General features: G+C 45.1%; 1 protein-coding gene across 1 annotated transcript in view; it reads right to left on the reverse strand.

Moving 5' to 3' along the window:
• The window catches only part of TGFA (transforming growth factor alpha), a 71,650-nt gene that overhangs the window by 15,855 nt on the left and 31,397 nt on the right, over positions 1–24,398 (reverse strand). The window contains exons 3-4 of the mRNA XM_047069191.1: positions 8,858–8,935; positions 2,356–2,476 (exon numbers count right to left, since the gene is read on the reverse strand). Of these exons, the coding sequence (XP_046925147.1) occupies positions 2,356–2,476; positions 8,858–8,935 (199 nt within the window). The remainder of the gene's footprint in view (positions 1–2,355; positions 2,477–8,857; positions 8,936–24,398) is intronic.

The raw sequence follows: 24,398 nt of genomic DNA on the forward strand, positions 1-24,398 counted from the left end.
CATCAGATACCCTTAGCATCATAGTTAAGAACTCAGCTTCAGGAGCCAGATTATCTGAGTCTGAACGTGAGCTCTGCTATGCGACCTGGGCACAACCTCTCTGTGGGTTCATTATGGGGATTACATGAGTTAACATATGGCGAATGCCTGGAAGTCTGGCATGAAGCAAAAGCTCAATAAATGCCAGCTTTTGTTCACATTTACTATTACTTACTGGTGCTATTAAGTTGAACCAAATGGAATTGCTGCCTTTCCAGCATTTGTGACCTATAAAAATGGCAACTTCATATAGATGGGCGGTTTTTTTTACATTTCTTTTTTTTTTTTCCAACGTTTATTTATTTTTTGGGGGGACAGAGAGAGACAGAGCATGAACGGGGGAGGGGCAGAGAGAGAGGGAGACACAGAATCAGAAACAGGCTCCAGGCTCTGGGCCATCAGCCCAGAGCCTGACGCGGGGCTCGAACTCACGGACCGCGAGATCGTGACCTGGCTGAAGTCAGACGCTTAACCGACTGCGCCACCCAGGTGCCCCATAGATGGGTGGTTTTTAATGGGGGTGGAGGTTCCCTCCCATCTCCTAGGGGACATGTGGCAATCTGGAGACTGTGAGATGGCAGTGCTACTGGCACCTAGTGGGTAGAGGCCAGGGATGCTAACAGGAGAACTCCAACAGCAAAGACTTATCCAGCCCCAAAGTCAATAGTGCCAAGGGTGAGTAGGGGGCCACCTAATAGTATTCTACTATGCACAGATTTTTATTTTTTTAACGTTTTCATTTATTTATTTTTGAGACAGAGAGAGACAGAGCATGAACAGGGGAGGGGCAGAGAGAGAGGGAGACACAGAATCTGAAACAGGCTCCAGGCTCGGAGCTGTCAGCACAGAGCCCGACGCGGGGCTCGAACTCACGGACCGTGAGATCATGACCTGAGCCAAAGTCGGACGCTTAACCGACCAAGCCACCCAGGCGCCCCTGCACAGATTGTCTTAAAACATCCCTTTTTAAAACCAACATGGCTCCCACTGCCTAGAGAAGGAAGGCTCACTTCCAATAGGCTCTGGCCTCCAATTTGTCTCCAGTCTTGTCTCCTCCTGCTGTAGCCACAAAAGGTAGCCTATAACAGCAGGTCCTTCAACACTCCGGGTCTGGAATAACCTCTCTGCTCTCCCCACTAGGCAAACCCTAACACCTGCTCCGGGGAGTTTCTCCCAAAGTGCCTTTCTGTCCAGCCTGGCTGACCACGGTGATCCCTGGTGGCTCTTAACTAACGTGACTCCCGGGTCCCATTCCTAGAGATTACAATTCAGTGGGTTGGGGTGGGGCTCAGCCATACTTTCAGAAGCCCCAGGGGGCTCATGCTCTCCCTGGTGCGGAAACCACCGTGCCCTGGCAGGCATCTTTATTTCCAAGCTGTTCTTTGTTCTGTTACCACTTATGTACACTAACCGTTTGCAGGCACTTCCAGCTTATTTTATTAGCTGTGCTGTAAAGATGCTGGAGGGCAAAGACCTCTTTTTGGAGACTTGCTACTCAGTGGGATCCAATCCAGTGCCTTGCCCTCCACAAATTCTAACTGGTGAATTAAACCTGAATCCAGGAATTTTCAGATTTTGCTGAACCCAAGAGTGACCTGAGGTGCTTGTTGAAAATGCAGATTTCCGGGGCGCCTGGGTGGCGCAGTCGGTTAAGCGTCCGACTTCAGCCAGGTCACGATCTCGCGGTCCGGGAGTTCGAGCCCCGCGTCAGGCTCTGGGCTGATGGCTCGGAGCCTGGAGCCTGTTTCCGATTCTGTGTCTCCCTCTCTCTCTGCCCCTCCCCTGTTCATGCTCTGTCTCTCTCTGTCCCAAAAATAAATTAAAAAAAAAAAAAACGTTGAAAAAAAAAATTGAAAATGCAGATTTCCAGGCTCCAACCCCTAGCGGTTATGCCTCAGTGGCTTGGGCGAGGGCCCTGGAACCTGAATGTTTAACCTGTTTTATTATTTTTAAAAAATGTTTGTTTATTTATTGAGGGGGGGAGGGGCAGAGAGAGATAGGACGAGGGAGAGAGAGAATCCCAAGCAGGCTCCACACTGTCAGCGCAGAGCCCAACTCGGGGCTCGATCCCACAAACCCTGAGATCATGACCTGAGCTGAAAGCAAGAGTCGGACGCTTAACCCGCTGAACCCGCTGAACCACCCAGGCGCACCAGCCAGCTGGGTTTGAAGCAGGTGTCCTTCAGCCTGTTTTCTGATCCTCCAACATGCCCAGCCTCAGAGGTCTCAGGCATGCCTTATGGAAGTCAATGTCCCTTTAATTGGTTGCTGGGATGCCTCCAGCCCCAGGACCCCAGGATACCAGGGAACACTTACACACATGCTGGCTTGTCTTCCTGCACCAAAAATCTGCAGGTTCCATGGAAGCAGAACTGACTGTGGGAATCTGGGCAGTCATTAAAATGGGACACCACAGCTGCGGCCACAGGCGGGTCTGCTGGGGAAAGAAAAGACATTTGGCTCAGATCCGGATTAGCCAGACACACCCACAGGTCCCTACCTCACCGATCAAGTTGCAGAGGAACCCTGATGGCTGGGATTTCTGGTCCCTACCAGCATCTCCTGGTCAGCTCTCCTTCACTTTCTAACAACCAGTCCAGGACCAGAGACATCTGTGTCACGTGCTTTCCAGAGGGGCTTTATTATTTACTTATCTTCGTAGAAAACAAAACAATCTCTCCAAAAGATTCGGTGCTATTCAGAGATACCAGAGCAGTTTTAGCTACCAGCGCATTTAAAACCTATTACCTGCGTGACCTAATTTTACTTTTGTAAAGTGACCGTGATCATTCTCTTAAGATAGGCTTCATAAAACTCTGTTTTAAAGACAAGAAACCAGAACGTAGTTACAGAGGAGTTCTAAATAACCATTAAATTGATGCTGAGGAAGAACGGTTCATGATACAAAAAGATGTTCATGACATATTATTGTAAGTGAAATTAGGTACATTTCCAATGTGGTCTGTATAGGATTCTACTTAAATAAACAGAAATTTAGATCCAAAGAAGTCCGGGAAAGCTGTACATAAAAAATGGTAGCAAGAGCTTCTCTGGGGCAGGGTGATTGGGAGTGATGCTGCCACGAAGAGGACTTAAAGCCCAGAAGTCCATCTGGGAGCAGCACAGACAGTACTGGAAAAGCTGGGAGTGGGCGGGAAGGGCAGTGGAGTGGGGGGCAGGGATGGGTCCCAGTTGCAGCTCTCGAACCTGTAACTCATAACAGCTTGGGGTGTCACCAAACCTCTCAGGGTTTTCCTTCCTTGGCTTTCAGATAGGAATAAAAACAGCCAGCCACTGACCACCCTAAGGGCCTCACTATGGCTTACTTTATTAGACTCCAATAGCCCTGTTTTGTCCAAATAACACTCGAGACACAGTAGGTAGCTAGTTTACAATGGCATGACAGATGCAGTTGCCACTGCTTCTTTCAAAAGGTCCTCTTATGTTTGTGTTTTGGGGAGTGAGTCTTCCTCACTTATGTATATATTTTTTTGAGAGAGAGAGAGTGTGTGGGTGAGCAGGGGAGGGGCAGAGAGAGAGGGAGGGAGAGAGGGAGGGAGAGAGAGAATCTCAAGCAGGCTCTACACTCAGCACAGACCCTGATGCAGGGCTCAATCTCACAAACCACAAGATCATGACCTGAGCCAAAGTCAAGAGTCAGACACTTAACTGACTGAGCCACCCAGGTGCCCTTCCCACTTATTTATTTATTTGGCAAAAACGTGTTCTTAGAACTCTTGCTCTTTGAGAAAAGGCAGTCCACTTCTTATTGTGGGGTTTTAGACTACCACTAAATATTAAAACCACATTCCTATCTCTCCAGGAATTGCTTCTAGAAGTATAATATTTGGAAATCTCATAATTCCAGTAGAAAAAGCAGAGGGTGAAAATTCAAGATTCCTTGATGCAGAAGGTGAGAGAATGCTTAGTGGCTATGAACATGGGCTTAAGCAGAGAGGGGTTCGAATCCTGCCCCTGCCACCTGGATGAAGGACTACTTGAGCTTTTTTAGCCTGCTTCTGCCATGGGGAGTCCATCTGCTTCCTGGGTGGCTCTGAGGGCTGAACTAGGCAAAAGTTGTTCAGTACTGTACTCAACCAATCGTCTGGTACATATCATTCAGCTGCTGCTCTTCCGTCACGATCACTGATAGTCCCAAGATGCTAAAGAACCTCCATATGCGGTAAGACCATTACTGTATATAATCTCTCCCTGCTGCCATAAATCCAGCGTAGTGTAACTAAAAGTCCAAGCGTCCTTACATACTTTCACGTGTGAGGACAGGCAGAGATGCCCAAAGCCAGGTGGAGATGTCGACCCAGAGCTGCTGGCCAGTCTTGCTGTCCCTGTCTAGCAGCCGCCTCCAGGACATGTGCTCCAAGTGCCTCTGCTGGTTACAGTTACCTATGAGTCCCAGGCCTGGGTAGTTGATGAACGGGCTTGGTCACTGGCTGACAGCGGACACTGGGATGTTGAGGCTGGAAAGATCTGTTGCGGTTCTCATAACTGGCTTCTCTGTGTTTATCAAACTTGTCGAGGAGCAAATACAGAACGATGAAGGGCTAGTGAATCTAATTTGATGTAGACCCTGAAAAAGGCTTTTGATAAGCTCCACAAAAGGCCATTTAGAAGACTACCTCCAAGTGGCTAGTGGGAGTCCCCCGTCAGGGCTCAGAGTTGGGCTCTTCATACGTGGTCTGTGGACCAGCAGCTTTACATCCCCTGGAGTTCGTCAGAAAGCCAAGTTCACAGTCCATACCCTAGACATACTGAATTAGGGTCCTGGGGATGGTGCCCAGGAATCTGTGTGACAAGCTCTCTGGGTGATTTTTTTTCAAAAGTCAGGTTTACTGGGATAGAATTGATACAGAGGACCTGTGCCCTTCAGGTGATTCTGCTAGGCACAGGCTGAGACACAGGCTCGTATCACACATGATACATCGGGGTCTTGAAAGGGACCCTTTTTGGAGCTGGTCATCTGTCAGCTCTTCAAAATATAAATGACACTAAAACTCGAGATCTGCTAACAGTCTTTGTAGCAAAGTGTCAGGTCAATAGATACAAACTACCAGAAGAACTCTGGATCTGTCTTTGGGAGAACTACTCTCCAAAACTGATTGGTAAGGAGGAGACCCAATGCCATGATCTCATTCAGCCTGTATTTATGGATATTTTGCCTCATCTCATAAATGACTCAAGGAATCTTTATAAAAATAGATACCATAAAAAGGGAATGAAAATGGGAAAGACGTGTGTGTGTGAGAGAGACAGACAGAGGCAGAGAAGGGGAGGAGAGGGGGGAAAGAGAGGAACTGAGGGAGACTGAGACAGGCAGTGTGAAAGGGAAGGAGAGATGAGGACAAAGAAAAATAAGATGGGGTGGAAAAGAGCAAAGAAGTTTGTATCTGGTTAGTACATGACACACATTAGGACACATGTATGTGCTGAAGCTGAGTGGCAAATGGAGCCCTATATCTCCCAGCACAGTCTATGCAAGGGTGCACATGGGCCAGTAGATGTAAATGCACTTGTTTTTGCACATGCAGGACAGGCTCAGCTTTGCCCGAGTCTATGGTCACAGAACAACTTTTCTTTGTGGCTGCCTTTGAAGAGGATTTAAAAAAAAATTTTTTTTTTTACATTTATTTATTTTTGAGAGACAGAGTGAGACAAAGTGAGAGCGGGGGAGGGGCAGAGGGAGAGGGAGACACAGGATCGGAAGCAGGCTCTGAGCTGTCAGCACAGAGCCCGATGCGGGGCTCGAACCCACAGACCGTGAGATCATGACCTGAGCTGAAGTCGGACGCTCAACTGACTGAGCCACCCAGACGCCCCCTTTTGAAGAGGATTTTATGTGTTACCGTGGACAATATTCTCCTGGATTTCCTGGAGTCCACGCAGAGGCATCCGCCAGTGTAAACCCTCCCTGGGTCACCCAGCTCACTAAGAAGCCAAAGCCCAGGCAATGAGGAAGCTCCCTGCCACCGTCATGGGGATGGCAGCTAACGCACACTGGTTTTGCTGTCTGCGGTCAGAGACCAGGATGAGGATAGGAGTCTGATGTAGAACCCGGGCCCTGGCCTTCCATAATCCCACCTTCCTGACTTGGCCCAAGGCAGTGAGGTGCCAAGGGAGCTCGATGCCAGTCAACTAAACAATGCCAGGTCATTAAAATGATGTTTATTTGTTTGTTTATTTATTTTTGAAAAAATGTTTGTAGAGCCCGACGCGGGTTCAAACTCGTAAACCGCAAGATCGTGACCTGATTCGAAGTCAGACGCTTAACCGACTGAGCCACCCGGGCGGCCCAAACAATGTTTATTTTTAAAACCTTTTTCCTGATCATAAAAGCGATACATCACTGTAGAAACCCTTTTGTAAATGCCAACATAAAATTAAACAAAAGCACCTTAGAGAATAAAACCCATTTTTATCCACCACTTAGAGAGAGAACTACGTCAGTACACAGTGCACATGTGCACTCATGTAAAATTACGGTTTCCTTCTGTTACTTGCATTTTTTCCCCTTGATATAATCACAAACATCTTAAAAGTGAGCATTTAGTCCAAGAATGTGCACAGGGTGAAGTCCTGGTCCCTGACCCCAAGAAGTTCAATGTGTGTAATGCGTAGGGCAGGTCCTGTTTCTAGTGTACTCTTGGCAGCTTTGGGGGACGTGACCTGCACTTGAGAAGAGAATCAAACAATGGTCCCCAAGGGTGAGCCACACTGTAGCCCTGAGCTTTCACGGAGCCATCTTGGTGCGAGCCAGCCACAGAATGGAGGCAGGCACTGGGCACGTCTGGCCCTAGGGGTGATGTGTGGGCCTCCGGGGCTCATGTGCCTAAAAGACACATGCAAAGTGTGAAGCCACGGTGAGGGGCAGTGACTGTTCTTGTTCCAGGGCTTCGAAAGATTTTTTATTTATTTTTTTAATGTTTATTAACTTTTGAGAGAGAGAGAGACAGAGACAGAGTGAGTGCAGGGGAGGGGCAGGGAGAGAGAGAGGGAGACATAGAATCTGAAGCAGGTTCTGTGCCTGACGGCTCGAGCTCACAAACCTCGAGATCATGACGGGAGCTGAAGTCAGATACTTGACTGGCCACCGAGGCCATGTTCCAGGGCTTCTAAAGATGATTGCCTCAGATACCGCCAGAATCGGCGGGGAAAACCCCAATACTGCAGCACGGTCAGCCCAGACAGACAAGACTGTTCCTATTGATGTTCAAAGCTTCCCCAAGGTTCAGGAGGAAAGGGAGTCTGTGGGAGGTTGGGGAGGGGAGAAGAGGGCTTACCACTTTCTGACTGTGCACTGTGTGCCAGGTGGTGTTCATAGATCACCTCTCCAAACTAGGCAGGGTAGGCAGTAATAGGTGGAGGATTTGCTCAGTAATTTAAGTAAAAATGAGCTTTACTAGGAAACCTCCAAATTCCCAGCATCATCCCAGAGAATGAGTCTCTCTTTTTCCCTTCCTCCTTATCTTTCTCTCTCCCCTCCTCCTTTCTCTACCTTCCTCCACTCTCTGGCACCATACCCTCTTAATTTTTCTTTCTCTTCTTTCTGAAAACTCAAAGAAATATCAAGAGAAGGAAGGAAAGGCCTAGATACTTAAAATGTAGAAAACCTCCCACTTAAGAAAGGAAGGCAGTGAAGGCTGACAAGCAACTCCAAGGAGGGCCCCCCGGAAGTCCAGGCAGAGGGGAGACCCAGCTGGCTGCACTCCCCAGGGCTCTGGACCCTGTGTTTGCCTCCAGGCCCCGAGTCTGATTAGTACTCAGGGCTGATCGGAAAACCAAATGCTCCAGTTTTCAGAACAGACCTCATACTGAGCCCATCCATAGCTGGAATTTCAAAGCTGCTGGGTTCCTGTTGCTCTGAAATTTACGAGAGGCCTCTCCGACCTGTTAAGCAAATGGACATCTTGCAGACACCACTGTTCTCCAGGGAAGCTGTGATAGCTTTGCCCAGAGACCACAGGCCCGCTAATAGGGCCTGGAGCCCAGCTCCACTCACGGGAAGAGGGTCTGGAAGAGCAATCGAGGGGCATGGAAACCAGGGATTCAGTTCACAGGAGGGGTCTCTCCGGCTCAGAAGGGTGGGGGTGGTAGCCATCTGGACGGTTCCCCGAAGAGCAGCATCCACATCACCAAGTACAATCACCCCCCTTTCAAAGCAGTCCTAACTGGGCTTTCTGGGCTGGCCAGGGGGAGCCGGCCGAAGCGGCCGCTCCTCACTCTCTCCTCCAGATGTCAGAAGTTGCGGACACACTTGCCCTCTGCAAAGCTTACATCATTTATAGCCATTTCATCACTTCCTCGAATATCACGGCTAACTTTGTGACAATTTAATAACGACGCCTGGCTTTTTAGTAGGAACTTGCAGCCAAGGTTTTTGACCTGGGACTAAATATTTTCTCTTCAGACACTACAATGGCAAAACCAACTAATGCTTCTGGAATGTCTAGGAGAAAAGGCAGGAGATTAATTTAATGAAGATGGGAGTCGGCAAGCAGCCCCTGGTGAAGCTGGGGGAGTGTATGCACGTGAGACCTGCAGTCTGACGCTCCCAGGTGCCAGGCGAGAGTCACACACGGTTCTAGGCTCAGTTCTCGGACGGGAGAGGCTTGCTTCAGGCCACCATCAGGCCCATTTTACAGGAATGACATTCCAAGCTCACATGAAGCAATGAATGACCCTACAGAGTCAGCGTGCGTGGGAAGGAAAGGCTGGTGCAGAGGCTTACGTGCAGGGTGGCAGGAGTGTTAAGCCAGGGCTGAGAGAAATCAGTGGTATAGAACCCAGGTGCCTCTCCAGGTACAGACTGGTGAGGAGAAACTCTGGCTCCTGGGTGTTTGAGGGGTGAGAATAAAAACTCTGAGAAGATTTATAAGGGATCCTGAAGACGGAAAGCACGGTCAGTCTCAAGTGTGGCAACGCTGCTGACCTTTACCACAGAGAGGAATGCCCGCTAAGAAAGAGAATCAGTACGGACATTTCCTCAGGCCCTGTGAGTGGGCAGAACAAGGGGGCAGCTTTCAGACCAGCAGTGGAAATCAGGAGAGCGCAGAAAAGAAATCCCAGTCACGCTCACGGGAGTAGAACACATCTTACTCTCCAGCACTACTGACCGGTGAGGGGATCAGTTTTGCTGTTTTGGGGATGTGTGTGTAGGATGAGATAAATATAATCATCCAGCTCATTCACTATTAAAACCAAGGCAGTGAGGGGCGCCTGGGTGGCGCAGTCGGTTAAGCATCCAACTTCAGCCAGGTCACGATCTCGCGGTCCGTGAGTTCGAGCCCCGCGTCAGGCTCTGGGCTGATGGCTCGGAGCCTGGAGCCTGCTTCCGATTCTGTGTCTCCCTCTCTCTCTGCCCCTCCCCCGTTCATGCTCTGTCTCTCTCTGTCCCAAAAATAAATAAACGTTGAAAAAAAAAAATTAAAAAAAAAAACCAAGGCAGTGAATACCTTAAAAACAGATGTAAAGCAACTGGAAGACAGTTTGGCTTCAGAGGACCGTCACTTAAGAGAGAAGGGACATTCATTTTAATTAAGCAACAAAAGAAAAAAGTCACCGTAAGTAGTGCTGAGGTTCCTCCCCCCACTCCACTTGATGAGGTGTGTGTGGGGGGGAAGGGGTGGGGGATGGAAGGCAGTGCCATTTTTGCCATTACCATCCCCCTCCCCAAGACTCTCAACTTCCTGAAAGTAACTCCTATATCTAAAAGATACAGATTTTTCCTATAACACGATCCCTGAACACAGATTTACTGATTCTTCAGTAATCATTTCCCAAACTGGCTCATTTTAACCCTACTTGGCTTTCTTAAACCGGCTTTAGACCCTACCCACCCCTCCACCCCACTCAACGGAATAGACACAGCATCATCTCTTTAAAGCTCCAACCACCCTATGGTGTAAGCATTACTAGCCTCAAGGTTTAGATAACCTTGCCCATTGACATATAGCTAGAAAGTGCTAGAAGGTACTAGAATTGTAATTTTATCTCTGTTCTTTCTGATGTTAAGAGAATGCAGAGCTGCAGAAAATTAGACACTATTCAGGTCCAGGAAGAATGCTGGGAAGGCACACAATCTAAGTCTACAAATCATGTGGCAGTGAGGAAGGAGAACACTTGTTAGGCAGCTTCTGGTAATCAGAAAGGGGCACTTTTAGGAGAAACAAGAAGAAGCATTACTTTATTTTGGGGAAGAGTGGGAAACTACACATATGGAACTTATTATTCCCACAAGAGAGCAGTGGCTGAGAAACACAGATGCAAAAGAGATTTCTATACGTCCACAGACTATGGTTAACCGAGGAACAGCTGGCAGTAGGGTGGGGGCTGATTCACAGGATGGTACTCAGCCCCCTCACAAAGTACACCCCCACCACAGCCCCAACCTCTGGACTAGGTGGTGCTCATGCCGAAAAGACTGGGAGCCTTCTGGCTCAGAGCAGAGTTACAACGGACTCCTGAATTGCTTTTGCAGCTTTAAACAAGATGCTGGGGCGGGGGGACCCTAAGGGAACATTTAAGCTAATTCAATTCCCTCTGTGATCATTTCTCTCTTTGGGTAAAATCCAAGGGGGGGCATCAGATGTGATGGAACTGAATTCACAGAAGGGTATCAGTAAAGAAGTAGAGGACATATTTTCTACATTCCCACAAAGATACTGGTTTTCAGTAACACAAAACACGTGTGTGTGTGTGTGAGAGAGAGAGAGAGAGAGAGAGAGAGAGAGAGGGAGGGAGGGAGGGAGAGGGAGGGAGGGAGGGAGGGAGAGGGAGGGAGGGAGAGGGAGAGAGAGAGAGAGAGAGAGAGAGAGATGGGAAAGCATATACATTCTGAGAAAAGTCACAGGTGGTATTTGACCCCAGTGAGGTTCATCCTGTTTGTGCTTCTATAGAAGGCAGAACCTGTATCACCTTTTCCTCATCCAACACAAAGAGAAAAGACAACATGAACACAGAATACTTTGCTAGGTTCATATCCCACCTAAAGTACCTGGGCTTAGAGTTTTTAACTCCGTGTGGATTTTCTGAGGTTGAATTATGATGGTGCTAATGATGACTTATTATTAATACTAGCTACTACTAATAAATTGTCTATAACTGCAAGCACTATGCCTAACATTGTATATAGAGAATTCCATTTAATCCTCACAAGTCCCATTTTATCGATGAGGAAAATGAAGATGAAGGAGGTAAAGCTTGTTCAATGATGTTAAGTTAGCAAATGGCAGAGCTGAAACCAGAACTCATGGGCGGCTGTCTCTAAAGCTCTTGCTGTAATATACCACACTGTCACTTCAGAGGGTGTGTGTGTATGAGAGAGAGAGAGAGAGAGAGAGAGAGAGAATATGAATAAATTGAGGTTAAGAAATCCTTAAGGGCACCTTCTGTAGTTAAGACAACTCTTCTATTTGATGAATAAACAAATCAGGAATTACCATGAGACATGAAATCCTCAGGACCATTTTAGAAGTAAAGAGCTAAAAGTTCCCCGGCGAAATGGCTTTAATTAGCAAAGAGGCTTTAGGAATCAAAAACACAATCTCAGCGTAGTCATGTGAAGTACAGGCTAGATCCAGAGTTTGTATACTCCTCTAATTATGCCCAGCATGCATATTTCAATATGGCCTCTGACTTGCACCCAGATGCCCCCAGTAACACTTCTTCCTCCCCTAAAGGGCACGAGGAAGGGAGACGCATGTGTGAGATGCCCCAAATTGTCCCCCGACTGCAATCTAGACCCATTATAGATTAAAATGAGATGGAAATAGAAGGGGGATACACCTGACACAGAAGATTACCCCTCCCACTGAGTTCCTCTTCCTCTTCATCATCCTGTTTCTCCAGCCCGTAGGTTGCTCCTTCTCTACCTTGGCCTTAGTAATTTTCAGCAAAAAATCAATTAAGAAAATTGCAGGTCATGATTTTGCTTTGAAGACTGAAAGCCAAACCTCTCATCTCTCTTGCTACTTAATAATTTGATTTCAGAGAGATAGATCATATCTTTCATATCTGCAAACCAGAAAGCCCCTTATTCTAATTACATCCTCTTGGGTGTCAACCAGCATCTGAAACTTCATTTCAAATTTCCATTTACAAAGCAAACAAGGATATCTATGTTTGGCTCTCATCGGCCAGATTTGAACCACAACGTGAATGGCTCTGGGAACTAGAGCCGAGTCCTGCTGGATGGGGATTTCTGTTTTGGCTTTGTTGAAGGAACAGCCCCGTTGGAGCCCAGGGCTACCTGGCTTTACAGTCTCTGTGTGTCTCTGTTCTCCTCTTTATTAATATCAAAATTGTTAGGCAAAGTGGCTGGCAGGAAATCCTCAATCCACCCTTAGGAAAAAATGCTTCCTCTTGTTGAGTCTTTGAACCATAATCCCTTCAAACCCTCCACACTGAATACATAGAAGTATTACTGGGATGATTATTTTTCTAGAACATTCTATTCCCTCAGAACTTTTGACAGATGCCTTTTTCATTTACAGTCTGTAGATGTAGTCTGGGTGGACGAAGAATACTCTTCATTTTAAGTGAGGAAATTGAGGCATCCAGAGGTAAATTTAAGGCAAAGCTCAAGAGCCTTAAAAACACAGATGTGAATTAGTGGCTGGGAATTTGTCCCGTGACAAAAATGTGACTCTTCTTTTTTCATCCTGGTGTTACAGCGATGATATTTGGTTGCCCTTAGATAAAAAGCCCTCTGATCAAGATTATATTCCAGAGGGAAGATGCCTAGATTTTAAGGGAGTGGTGGGATTTATGGGCATTTTCTCTTTTATAATTTTCCAAATTTTATAAACATTTGAGTTTGAAAATAAACATTATTTAAAATTAAAACCTTGGGGTGTCTGGGTGGCTCAGTTGGTTAAGCGCTGGACTCTTGACCTGAACTCAGGTCATGATCTCACGGTCATGGGATTGAGCCCCGTGTCAGGTTTTGTGCTGAGCATGGAGCCTGCTTGGGATTCTCTCTTTCCCCCTCTCCTTCTGCTCCTCTCCCCCACTCATGCTCGATCCCTCTCAAAATAAACTTACAAAGCAAAACAAAACCTTATATACAACACTATAAAGATAATTAAAATTTAAAAAAATTTTTATTGTTTTGCTCAAAGGACTGCAACTCTCTAGGAAACTGGCCTTAAGGAATCTAGATTTGGATCTGCATAAAACATGTTACTGTCTCACGTTTTTTTTTTTTTTAATTTTTTTTTTCAACGTTTATTTATTTTTGGGACAGAGAGAGACAGAGCATGAACGGGGGAGGGGCAGAGAGAGAGGGAGACACAGAATCGGAAACAGGCTCCAGGCTCTGAGCCATCAGCCCAGAGCCTGACGCGGGGCTCGAACTCAGGGACCGCGAGATCGTGACCTGGCTGAAGTCGGACGCTTAACCGACTGCGCCACCCAGTCGCCCCATCACGTTTTATCATTAAAAGGGGATAAGGAAGAAGAAGACACAAAATAAACATTTAGAGAAGACAGAGGATGCTCAGATGAAGGATGTGTAGTAAAGGCTGAGTTCAGGCTTGGCCTCTAGGCATAGAAACCTTAAATGCTCCCACTATAAACAAACACCAGAAAAAATATGGCCGACGTGATCCACTCCAATTCTAACCCATATACTCACACTTTTTGTTTTGCTTTTTCAGTTGAAAGCCAACAACAGTGAAACTGTTCTATTGAAGAAGGCAGGGAATGAGAAGAAGGAAAATAACTAGTACGGAGATTCCCAGGAGTTTCCCCAAACTTGCGTTCCTTTCCCTGCTGGACACGGAGACTACATCTCCCAGCTCTCTTGCAGATAGGTATGGTCATGTGACCAGATTGTGGCCAATGGATGTGAGCAGAAGTGATGTGTGCCCTTCCCAGGTTTGGTCCATAACAACCTCTGTGAGATCTCTCTTTTTCTTTCCCTAGCTGAGGGTGGAAGGAGAGAATTCTTCCAAGGGCATGGAGGAGGGAAGAACCACTAGATGGAAATAGCCTGGGTTCTTGACTAACTGCATGGAAAGAAGCCTGCAAGGCTAGAAACACCTGCACAGACTTTGACATGAGCAGGACGTAAACAGCACTCAGGACTTATCTGTTATAGCAGGGAGTGTTACTCTAATGCCAAGCCTGAAGTCTGAATAGCGTCTGGGGGGTTGGTTATGGAGTTTCTGATGAGGAAGAAATCCTCACAATACATCATATCCCTTTCTCCCTTCTCCCATTGTCCTTTCTGGGAACTTCACCCAAACGCTAACATGTCTTACAATTGATGTGAAGTCAATCTGGCCATGATTGGAAACCTCCACTTTGAAACCCTTGCTCTTCGGCTTAAAGTACGTCCTGTCTGTTCTCCAGCATAGAGAGGTCAGGTCAACCCTCATAAACCTCTACAAGGGTGGTAATAGTCTTTTGGGGGCCAGGAGTGACCCATCCTTGCTCTGAATGTTTATGAGATCAGCACTTGTACCTGTGCAAAGTATGGATGGAGCAAAGGTTGCTTCTTCAAGTCAAAGTCTGAGAACAAAACAAAATATAAGGCAGGGCTGCCACAGTCAACAACAGACAGCACCCAGCTGTTTGGACCCAAATGACACAGCTGATGTCAATTTCCTGGGACATCACAGCCCTTTAGACAAAAATCACCAAGGCAGGATAGCACCATAACTACTATAACTTCAGTCTTCAGGAGCCAGAAGGTGAATGCCCTATAATTTCAGTAAATTTCCATATCTTGCAAAATCTTAAATTAATACTGGGGAAAAAAATATGTGACTACCTGACCCAGAATATCTTGATAATATCTCATCATTATCACTGGGGGCTTTTTATCCATCTTTTAGTTTCACTGGTAGTGTATTCTATGCAAACAACTTTTATAGCAACTGCACAAAGAGTTTTATAGTTTGTTATTTAAAAAGTAATACGTGTTCATAGGGCACCTGGGTGGCTCGGTCGGTTAAGCGTCTGACTCTTGGTTTCAGTTCAGGTCATGATCTCAGGGTTCGTGAGTTGGAGCCCCACATCGGGCTCCACACTGACAGCACAGAGCCTGCCTGGGATATTTTTTTCCAGGGAGGGAGGCATGTGAGGGTATGTCTACATAATGAAGCATTATATGTCTAAGAACATCTGTGTTCCCATCCAGATTCATGGCTTTGCATATGAATGGCAACTTGAGTCACAATCTGTAGACTCCATAGGCCTTCTACCATTTTATTTTTTTGTAATGCAAATGGTTAAATTACATTGAAAGCTAATAGTTTTAACATTAAGAACAAGTCTTTTTCAGCTTGAGAAAGTTCTCTGTAATTATCTCTTTAGGTCAACCCTGGTTTGCTTTCTCTTCTTCTTTTGGAATTATTATACTGTATGTTGCAGCATCTAGTTCTATTTTCTAGATTTGTTTGTCATGATTTTTGGTTTTTTGTCCTTCTGAGTTCTGGGAGATATTTACCAGGTCATTTTTAAATTTTGCTGATTTGATTTACTGTAATATACAATCCGTTGCTCATTGGTCCACTGTGAATATTCAAAATTGGTTGTCATATTTTTTATCTCCTTGAAGCAATAACCTGAATATATTTCAGATTTCTATACCAACTGTTCTTAGTTTTTATTTAAAAAATTTTTTTTAACATTTATTTATTTGTGAGAGACAAAGAGCATGAGCAGGGGAGGGGCAGAGAGAGAGGGAGACACAGAATTTGAAGCAGGCTCCAGGCTCTGAGCTGTCAGCACAGGGCCCGACACAGGGCTTGAACTCATGAAGTCGGACGCTCAACCGACTGAGCCAACCAGGCACCCCTGTTCTTAGCGTTTAATACACAGTATAATTTGCCTAAGTAAAGGGAATAGTTTTTATTGAGGTATAACTGACATGCTATATTAGTTTCAGGTGTACAACATAATGATTTGAAATGTATGTACTGCAAAATGAGCTCTACAGTAAGTCTAACATCATCACTATACATACAGTTTCTTTTCTTGAGATGAGCACTCTAAAGATCTATTCTCTTAGCAACTTTCAGGTGTGAAATACAGTACTAACTACAGTTGCCATGCTGTAAACTACATCCCTATGACTTACTTATCTTATAACTGGAAGTTTATACCTTTTGACCCCCTTTATCCATTTTACCCATCCTCCACAATCTCTGCCTCTGGCAACCACCAATCTGTTCTTTGTATCTATGACCTTGTTGTTTCCCATTTTTAGATTCCACATTTAAATGAGATCATATGGCATTTGTTTTTCTCTGATTTATTTCACTTAGCATAATGCCCTCCAGGTCCATCCATGTTGTTGCAAACGGCAATTTTCATTTTGTTGTGTGGCTGAATAATATTCCATTCTGTGTATGTGTGTATCATCCATTCATACTGATGACATTTAGGTTGTTTCCATGTCTTAGCTATTGTAAATAATGCTTCAATGAACATGGAGGTGTATGCAGATGTCTCTTACTTACAGCTCTCTGGTATGGTTTCATAGATGTAATGTCAACTTCATTCCTAAAGACACATTTTGAGATTACCCAACACCTTCTCCCATCTCTTAGGAGTACAGATAGTTGCTGAAATTCCTCAATAATGTTCTTCTCATATAATGAATCTTTTCACCTGGCCAGTAATTCTTTCATCATCATTTTTACAGACAAAAATCTACATTGTTGAGTATGATGGGGAGTTAAAGTAGGTTCCATCAAAGACTGTGTGCCCCGCTCGATATTTTGGCTCCAGATAAAGACAGAAAAGGGACAGTTTAAATGTACTGGCTTCAAACATCTGAGGAATCTGTTGGGTAGAAGCAGGAGACCAAGCAAACACAGCAGTTTCTTCTTTGGGCAAGAAGGAATTTATTGTTTTCTTCTCTTGTTTGCCAGGCATCCATGCCATACCAGGAATGAGAGCTGACTGGGTTCATCATGAGGTGTGGCCTTCACTGGTGTCCTTTCTTGAGGCATCAGTAAGATCCAGACTGACCTCCCCCAACCCCACTGCCACATGGCCTGCCTTTCTCCCCATGCTCTGGCCTTCCAAGGTTGGGCTTTTGATGTGATTTTGCTTATGATAATCCCCTCACCTCGTCTTCCAACTGGAAGAATGGGTGCTGCACTGGGGCCGAATGGGTCCCATCTGTACACTCAGTGACAGAAATCCTTCAGCGCTTCTAGTACGGATAGTTTCATATTTCACTGATCACTCACTTCAGTGAGCATCCAGGGGCAGATGAGAGAAGGGAGGAATAAAAGTTCTCCAGCATTATCCAGGAAGCAGACATTTCCTACCTTATGTGCAAACTGGGTGACTAATATAATAGTACCTCACCACCTCCACCACTTAAAAAGTTTCTCCTGGATGCTATTTAAAAACTGCTGGGAATCCCCAGCAAAGTGGCAGCAAGAACTTCGGCATGCTCAGAGAGTAGACCCATTTCCCCTGCTGGACGCCTGAGCCTTACCTGGTCAATATCTCTCAGAACTGCGTCCCTACCCCTCTCTTCAAGGTCTGCCAGATTCCCAGTGAGAAAAACCCAGTGCCCAGGTTTCTGCCCCTTCTGTCATCTAAAGGCTTTGCCCCATAGAAAGTTGCGAATTCCTGGTTTAAACCCCACAGGCTAAGTATAAACCGGCCACGTTGGAACTTTGTTCTTTTTTTTTTTTTTTTTTTAATTTTTTTTTTCAACGTTTATTTATTTTTGGGACAGAGAGAGACAGAGCATGAGCGGGGGAGGGGCAGAGAGAGAGGGAGACACAGAATCGGAAACAGGCTCCAGGCTCCGAGCCATCAGCCCAGAGCCTGACGCGGGGCTCGAACTCCCGGACCGCGAGATCGTGACCTGGCTGAAGTCGGACGCTTAACCGACTGCACCACCCAGGCGCCCCTGGAACTTTGTTCTTAAAAGCAGAAATGTTGGAACTTTGTTCTTAAAAGCAGAAATGTTGGAACTTTGTTCTTAAAAGCAGAAATGTTGGGGCGCCTGGGTGGCGCAGTCGGTTAAGCGTCCGACTTCAGCCAGGCCACGATCTCGCAGTCCGTGAGTTCGAGCCCCGCGTCGGGCTCTGGGCTGACGGCTCAGAGCCTGGAGCCTGTTTCCGATTCTGTGTCTCCCTCTCTCTCTGCCCCTCGCCCGTTCATGCTCTGTCTCTCTCTGTCCCAAAAATAAATAAACGTTGAAAAAAAAAAAAAAAAAGCAGAAATGTTAGAGGATTCCAGAAACGCCAAGGTCATTTTCTCTCCTAATAGTTTCTTGAGGGCATACTGGTTCAGGAACAAAGACCTTATATTTCAACAAAATGGTTCTTTTCCATCAAAAGTGAAATAATACAGGGGCGCCTGAGTGGTTCGGTCAGTTAAGTGTTTCAGTCTTGATTTCGGCTCAGGTCATGATCTCATGGTTCGTCAGTTCAAGCCCCACATTGGGCTCTTCACTGACCGTGCAGAGTCTGCTTGGGATTCTCTCTCTCTGCCCCTCCCCTGCTCTCTCTCTCTCTCTCAAAATAAATATTTTTTAAAAATTCATAATAAAAAAAAGTGAAATGATGTAAGTAAAAAAGCCCTAAAGATATCTCTGCCTGTTGGTTTGAATTCTGTCCTTGGAAGCCACACAGATTAAGCGTCCTTCTTCTAAACAACAAATCTTTCATCAAGGTGCAGTCAGCCACCAAATCTGAATCTTTGTGGTGATCAACTCCGTGTAATGGCCAGCCTCCAAGATGGCTCCTGGGATCCTCACCTCCTGGTGTCCATGGCCTTGTAATGTCCCCTCCCACGCTGTCTCAGGGCGAGTGACTTCAGAGGCTAGGTCTCAAAAGGCACTATAACTTCTTCTTTGCACACGCTCGCTCACTTGCCTTCTTTCTCATGGCTCACTCTGGGGGAAGCTGGTTGAGAGATCACTGGGGCGCCCAAAGGAGAGGTCCATGTAGCAAGAAACTGAGGGCTCCTCCCAAAAGTTATGTGAATGAGCCATTATCTGGTTTCCAGTCAAGCTTTCAGATGACAGGGCGGCCCCAGTGGACATCTTGACAGCAATCTCCAGAAGAGACCCTGAATCAGAACTTCCAGCTAAGCTGCTTCCGAATTCCTGACTCTCAGAGCCTGTGTGTGATGAATGTTTACCAATTTAAGCTGCTAAATTTTGGAGTAATTTGTTATACTGCAATAAATGACAAATATACCCTCCAAGTTCCTATAAATTTTCTTTAAGCAAGCAAACCCATAAACACTTTACCTCCGGATAGATTCCGACTTTTTTTTAGTGTCCACCTTAAAATAGTCCACTACAGGGTAACAATGACAACAACATCAATAACAAAAACACTGACTAAATGCTTTAGGGGTTGGCCTCTGTGCTAAGAGTTTTTTATGTACCATCTAGATTAATTCTTTAAAAAATTTTTTTTAATGTTTATTTTTGAGAGAGAGACAGAGACAGAGTGTGAGTGGGAGAGGGACAGAGATAGAGGGAGACACAGAATCCGAAGCAGGCTCCAGGCTCTGAGCTGTCAGCACAGAGCCCGATGCGGGGCTCAAACTCACAGACTGCGAGATCATGACCCGAGCTGAAGTCAGACGCTTAACCAACAGAGCTACCCAGGCGCCCTTTATCTAGATTAATTCTTAGAAAAACCTATGACATCATAGCTCTGTTATTCTACCCATTTTACAGATGAGGAATACAGGTTTAGAGAAGTTTAGGGCCTTGCCCAAGGTCATGGAGCTAGAAGAGGCTGAGAGGAAATCTAAAAACAGGCAGTGTGACCCCAGAGCCCATACTCTAAAGCTCTGCGCTATGGGAACAGAGTACAGTAGAAATACCATCTCCCATGACCTGATTTCTACACTAATATAACTTAATTCTCCAGCAATTTTGCTGGCAGTGCTGGAATGCTATTGGGTTATATCAGCTCATGGTCAATTAAGGCTTCTAGATTTTCTCCACATAAACTGTTGTCAAACTTGGCCTCATATTCTTCCTAATTAAATCATTCTTTCCTCCTAATTAAATCATTCTTAACCTAAATAGTGTTAAGTGTGTCACTGTTCAATTTAACCTGGTTGATTGGCTTTGATGTACCGTGCCAGCAAAATACTTTTACTCTTTGAGTCTTTATTCTGTCATCCAACACTCCAGCTATCACTGTGGGCTTTGCATCGTCTGTAAATGTGACCCATTTGCTGTATAGGCCTTTTTTCCATTTGTTCATAAAATCTCAACAGGAGTGGAAGATAAATATTACTGGCACACCCCAGACATCCCCTCCCAGGTCAATATGAATACATCACGAACATTTTCTGGGGATACTCTGGCTAAAAACTTCCTACCCTTCCTAAAAGCTCCCAGGTGAACCTAGAAAGGATATGCCTGGGGACCCATTCATTTAAGGAGGTCTCCATCATTGTTCCATCTCACTGACCAGCCACCCTTTTAACTCACACTTCTCCATTCTGTCCTACTGAACACTTTGATTTTGTCATGTGCCTTGCTGAAATCAGGTTGTATTTTCTTGATAGCATTATCTTGGAAGCAGCATTTCCTTCATCAGTCCTATAATGCTAGAAAAGAAATAAAGTCAGTCTGCTGTAACTCAGTTTTGGTGGATCCATTCAGGGGGCCAAGTATTCATTCTCTGCTGCAGTAATTTGGTCTAGCGTTTTCTTCCAAGAACCATTAAATTTTATCATCTGTATTCTTTCTTTTTTTAAATGCTTATTTATTTATTTATTTATTTACTTATTTATTTGGAGAGCATGTGCACAGGTGCACACGAGTGAGGGGGAGACAACGAGAGAGGGGGAGAGAGAATCCCAAGCGAGCCTGAGGCAGGGCTCCATCTCAGAGACTGTGATAGCATGACCTGAGCTGACATCAAGAGTCTGATGCTTGACTAACTGAGCCACCCAGGTGCCCCATCATCTATAGTCTAAAAATTCTCCAGGCGTTTTTACTTAAAATCAGGAGCATATTTGCCTTCTTCCACTGTCTGAGCCATTTTCACATTTGCTACTGCTTCTTAAAAATTACCAACAGGGATGGAATGATATTTGCTACAACTTTCCTCAGTATACTGAAGTGTGATTCAGCTGTACCCTTGAAAATAAATGGATTTATAGCATTAGGTAGTCTTTTACTAAGATTCCTTCTATTTCTTATTTACTATCTTTGTTTTATCTTCTCTAATTTGAAGATCCTTCTCCTTGACAGAAAATATGAAAACAAAATTATAGTTAGGAGTAGTCTTTTCTTGGTTCCATACTAACCGTATTTCACCTGCCCCAAAGAATGGACTTATTCCTTCCTTTTTCACTTGTCTGTTCCCAAATATAGCTTTAAAATGCCCTTTATTCGAGTGTGGCCAATCGCCATGTGGGCCATGCCTCAGTTTCTTCTGTGCTTCAGTTTTCCTGACATTCTCGTAAACACCTGCCAGCACCCACAGTAACACCTGCCACCCAGGAAGCACCAACATCCTTGTTCACTCAACAAAGTGTCATTCAATACCGTTCTTTGTCATACCTCTTGGGACATGTCTTTCTTTTGATCTTCTCTGCACAGCTTATTAAATGGTGCACCAGAGAACTACATCAGAGAACCCAGATGTACCTGGGTCTTTAAATGTGAATTCCTTGTCTTTCTCATGCACCCTCTGACTAAAAATTGGAACCTTTACAAGCCTTCCAACCTCCTCAGGCCATATTCCTTTTAGAATTCTAATCATGGAATCACATCTGGTTTTTCTCTGAATTTTTGTAGATTCTGCTTTCCTGAAGCTGAACTATGTCCAGTGTTTCCGGCTTTCAAGGTTATAAACTTTAAAATGACACAGATATCAACCTGCTATCCTTTCTGGTCAAGATGCATTCAAAGCAACAGGTGTCCCTGTTGTCTTCTCTAACCTTTTGAGTAATGCCACAGCCAGCAGGTATGTAAAGAATTTTTCAGGTGTTCAATTTGTGGCATGCTGAAATTTCCAGAAAATGTACCAATCTGAAGTTTGCTGTCAAACCACATTCTATCTTTATGACTACTTTGTAATCAACATCCAGTATTAATTACTTGGATAAATCATCCATGGAGTTGATCTGTGATATGATATTACTTTTGACATTCCCTCCTTTTAATCTTGAATCAAACATACATGTTTCTGTTGAGCGTGTGCTCAACAATTTGGGGCTTCCTGGCAAACGCTTTTCTACTTCCTAATAGCACACAGATTTTCTTTTTGGGAATTATCTTTTCCATCATGGGTTTACACTGGTTTAAGGCCACAATCAGATGCCCTACTCTCCCTTACATGCTCTCTCTCTAGAATTTGAATTTGGAGAAGACAAAGACACAGCAGAAGTGGAGGTCATGCATATAACTGTGGCATGTTGAACACGGTGTGTGTTTGGAAAGGGTTCTCTAATTCCCAATTCTCGGTTTCCTGGGGCTGCCTTGGTTACTGTTCATTCCTAATTACGATTCTCTAGTTTTTTTCTTTTTCTGATTTGTGGGCTTCCAACAGCCTTCCAACAAGGTTGTTTTGTTCAAGTTAGAATTGATTGCTGTGACCAAAGAACCCCGGCTGCTGTGCTCCAGAACGAGGCACATTTCTCCAATGATGGATTCCAATACTGTTCCTTTCCACCAAGTCTCTGATGCCCACAGCATCCTGGATCACCTACTCAACTCACTGGAGTCATCTATTTCCATTTCCATTTCCAAAACATTTCCCCAACAAGCTCACAAGGGACAGGGGAATTAAAATTTCAAGTTTAATCTATTGGCTGCCTCCAAGTGAGCTCTAAGCCTATAGTTATCTGAAGTCTTTTTATTTTTTAGAGAGCGTGGGAGAGAACATGATGGAGGGGCCGAGGGGGAGAGAGGGAGAATCAGTGTGGATCCTGACACAGGGCTCAACCCCACGACCCTGGGATCTGACCTGAGCCAAAATGAAGAGTCAGATGCTCAACCAACTGAGCCACCCAGGCACCCCTAGTAATCTGAAGTCTTAAGTATTGTTTATAGTAATACTGTGTTCTACATCATTACTGTTCTTTCTTAACTCAAGCTGTCCCTATGCAGGTAACCTAACTTCATGGCCTCCTTTAATGTTTTGTGAAATTTCAAAATACATTCAATATTGTATCTGAGAACTGAGAATCAATTCAAAGGACTGAGTGCTACTTAGTTTTCAAACTACACCTGCTACCCTCTCCATAGCATCTGGTTTTACAGTTTTGAGTCTTTCTCTCTCCTCCAAATTTCTGTTTAAGGACATACTTGTCAGGTGGGTGGCTCTTTTTGCCAAACCTGTACTTATTTCCCTGTCTTTACATGCTATAGTCCTTCTTCTGAAGGAATCTTTATAGGCCATGGTCGTAGGTTTTTTTTTTAAGTTTATTTACTTATTTTGTGAGAGAAAGAGGGTGCACAAGTGGGGGTGAGGGGCAGAGAGAGAGAGGGAGAGAGAGAGGGGATCCCAAGCAGGCTGTACACTGTCAGCGTGGAGTCTGATGCAGGGCTGGAACTCACAAACCGCGAGATCATGACCTGAGCTGAAGTCAGACCCTTAACTGACTGAGCCACCCAGGCACCCTGTGGTCGTAATTATATATAATGTTTGTATAGGCAGAAGACCACTTTGATGGCTGTGCTGGCCATTCTACATCATGTCTCAGATGGATGGTCAAGAAAAACCAGATACCTGCTAACTGGCTGCGTCAGGGTCAACACTACACCCTTGGATAAGAAATCACAATTCCTAACCATATTGTCTCCTCCTGGAATTGGGGACTCTTTAGGATCTTCTGCTTTCCCATGTATCAAGGTGATAGTATTTGAAAGGCAAAGGCTCACAGAGCAAGTAAGTCTCTTAGTTCATGTGTCCTGTTCATGTGTCATATATTCTTCCTAGCCTCCCAAGTCAGCAAGTCATTGCTTTTTACTGCCCACTGAAGTGGACCTTTTCTGCATGTGCCACTTGTGAGATACTTCATAAAAATGGGGAAGGGCTATATTTTGCCTCCAGACAACACAGCAAACATCCCCGCTGTAGACCTAGATGGTGAAACAATGAACATTCACATCTATTCCACACCAGTCCTTATGGGAAGGACCCAAGGAACAAGGCAGGATATTTCACCCCTTTGATCTTTGTTTGGGTATCTCCAGGGTGCATTCCTCCAACCACAGGGTGCAGACCCCAACCACAAGCATCTAAGAGGCCTCTCAAAAATATCTGAGTAAATCCCACCCGGATTCTTACTGCAGCCCCTTTTCCCCCCTTGTTTTAGTAACTTTTGAAATTGTAAAAGCAACATGTGTTCAAGGCAGAAAACTTGAGATAACAGAAAAGCAC

Source organism: Lynx rufus, unplaced genomic scaffold (assembly GCF_022079265.1).
Source record: "Lynx rufus isolate CCGP_SWC_20201006 ecotype Redwood Valley unplaced genomic scaffold, mLynRuf1.p SCAF_8, whole genome shotgun sequence".
In the NCBI taxonomy this organism is placed as follows: domain Eukaryota; kingdom Metazoa; phylum Chordata; class Mammalia; order Carnivora; family Felidae; genus Lynx; species Lynx rufus.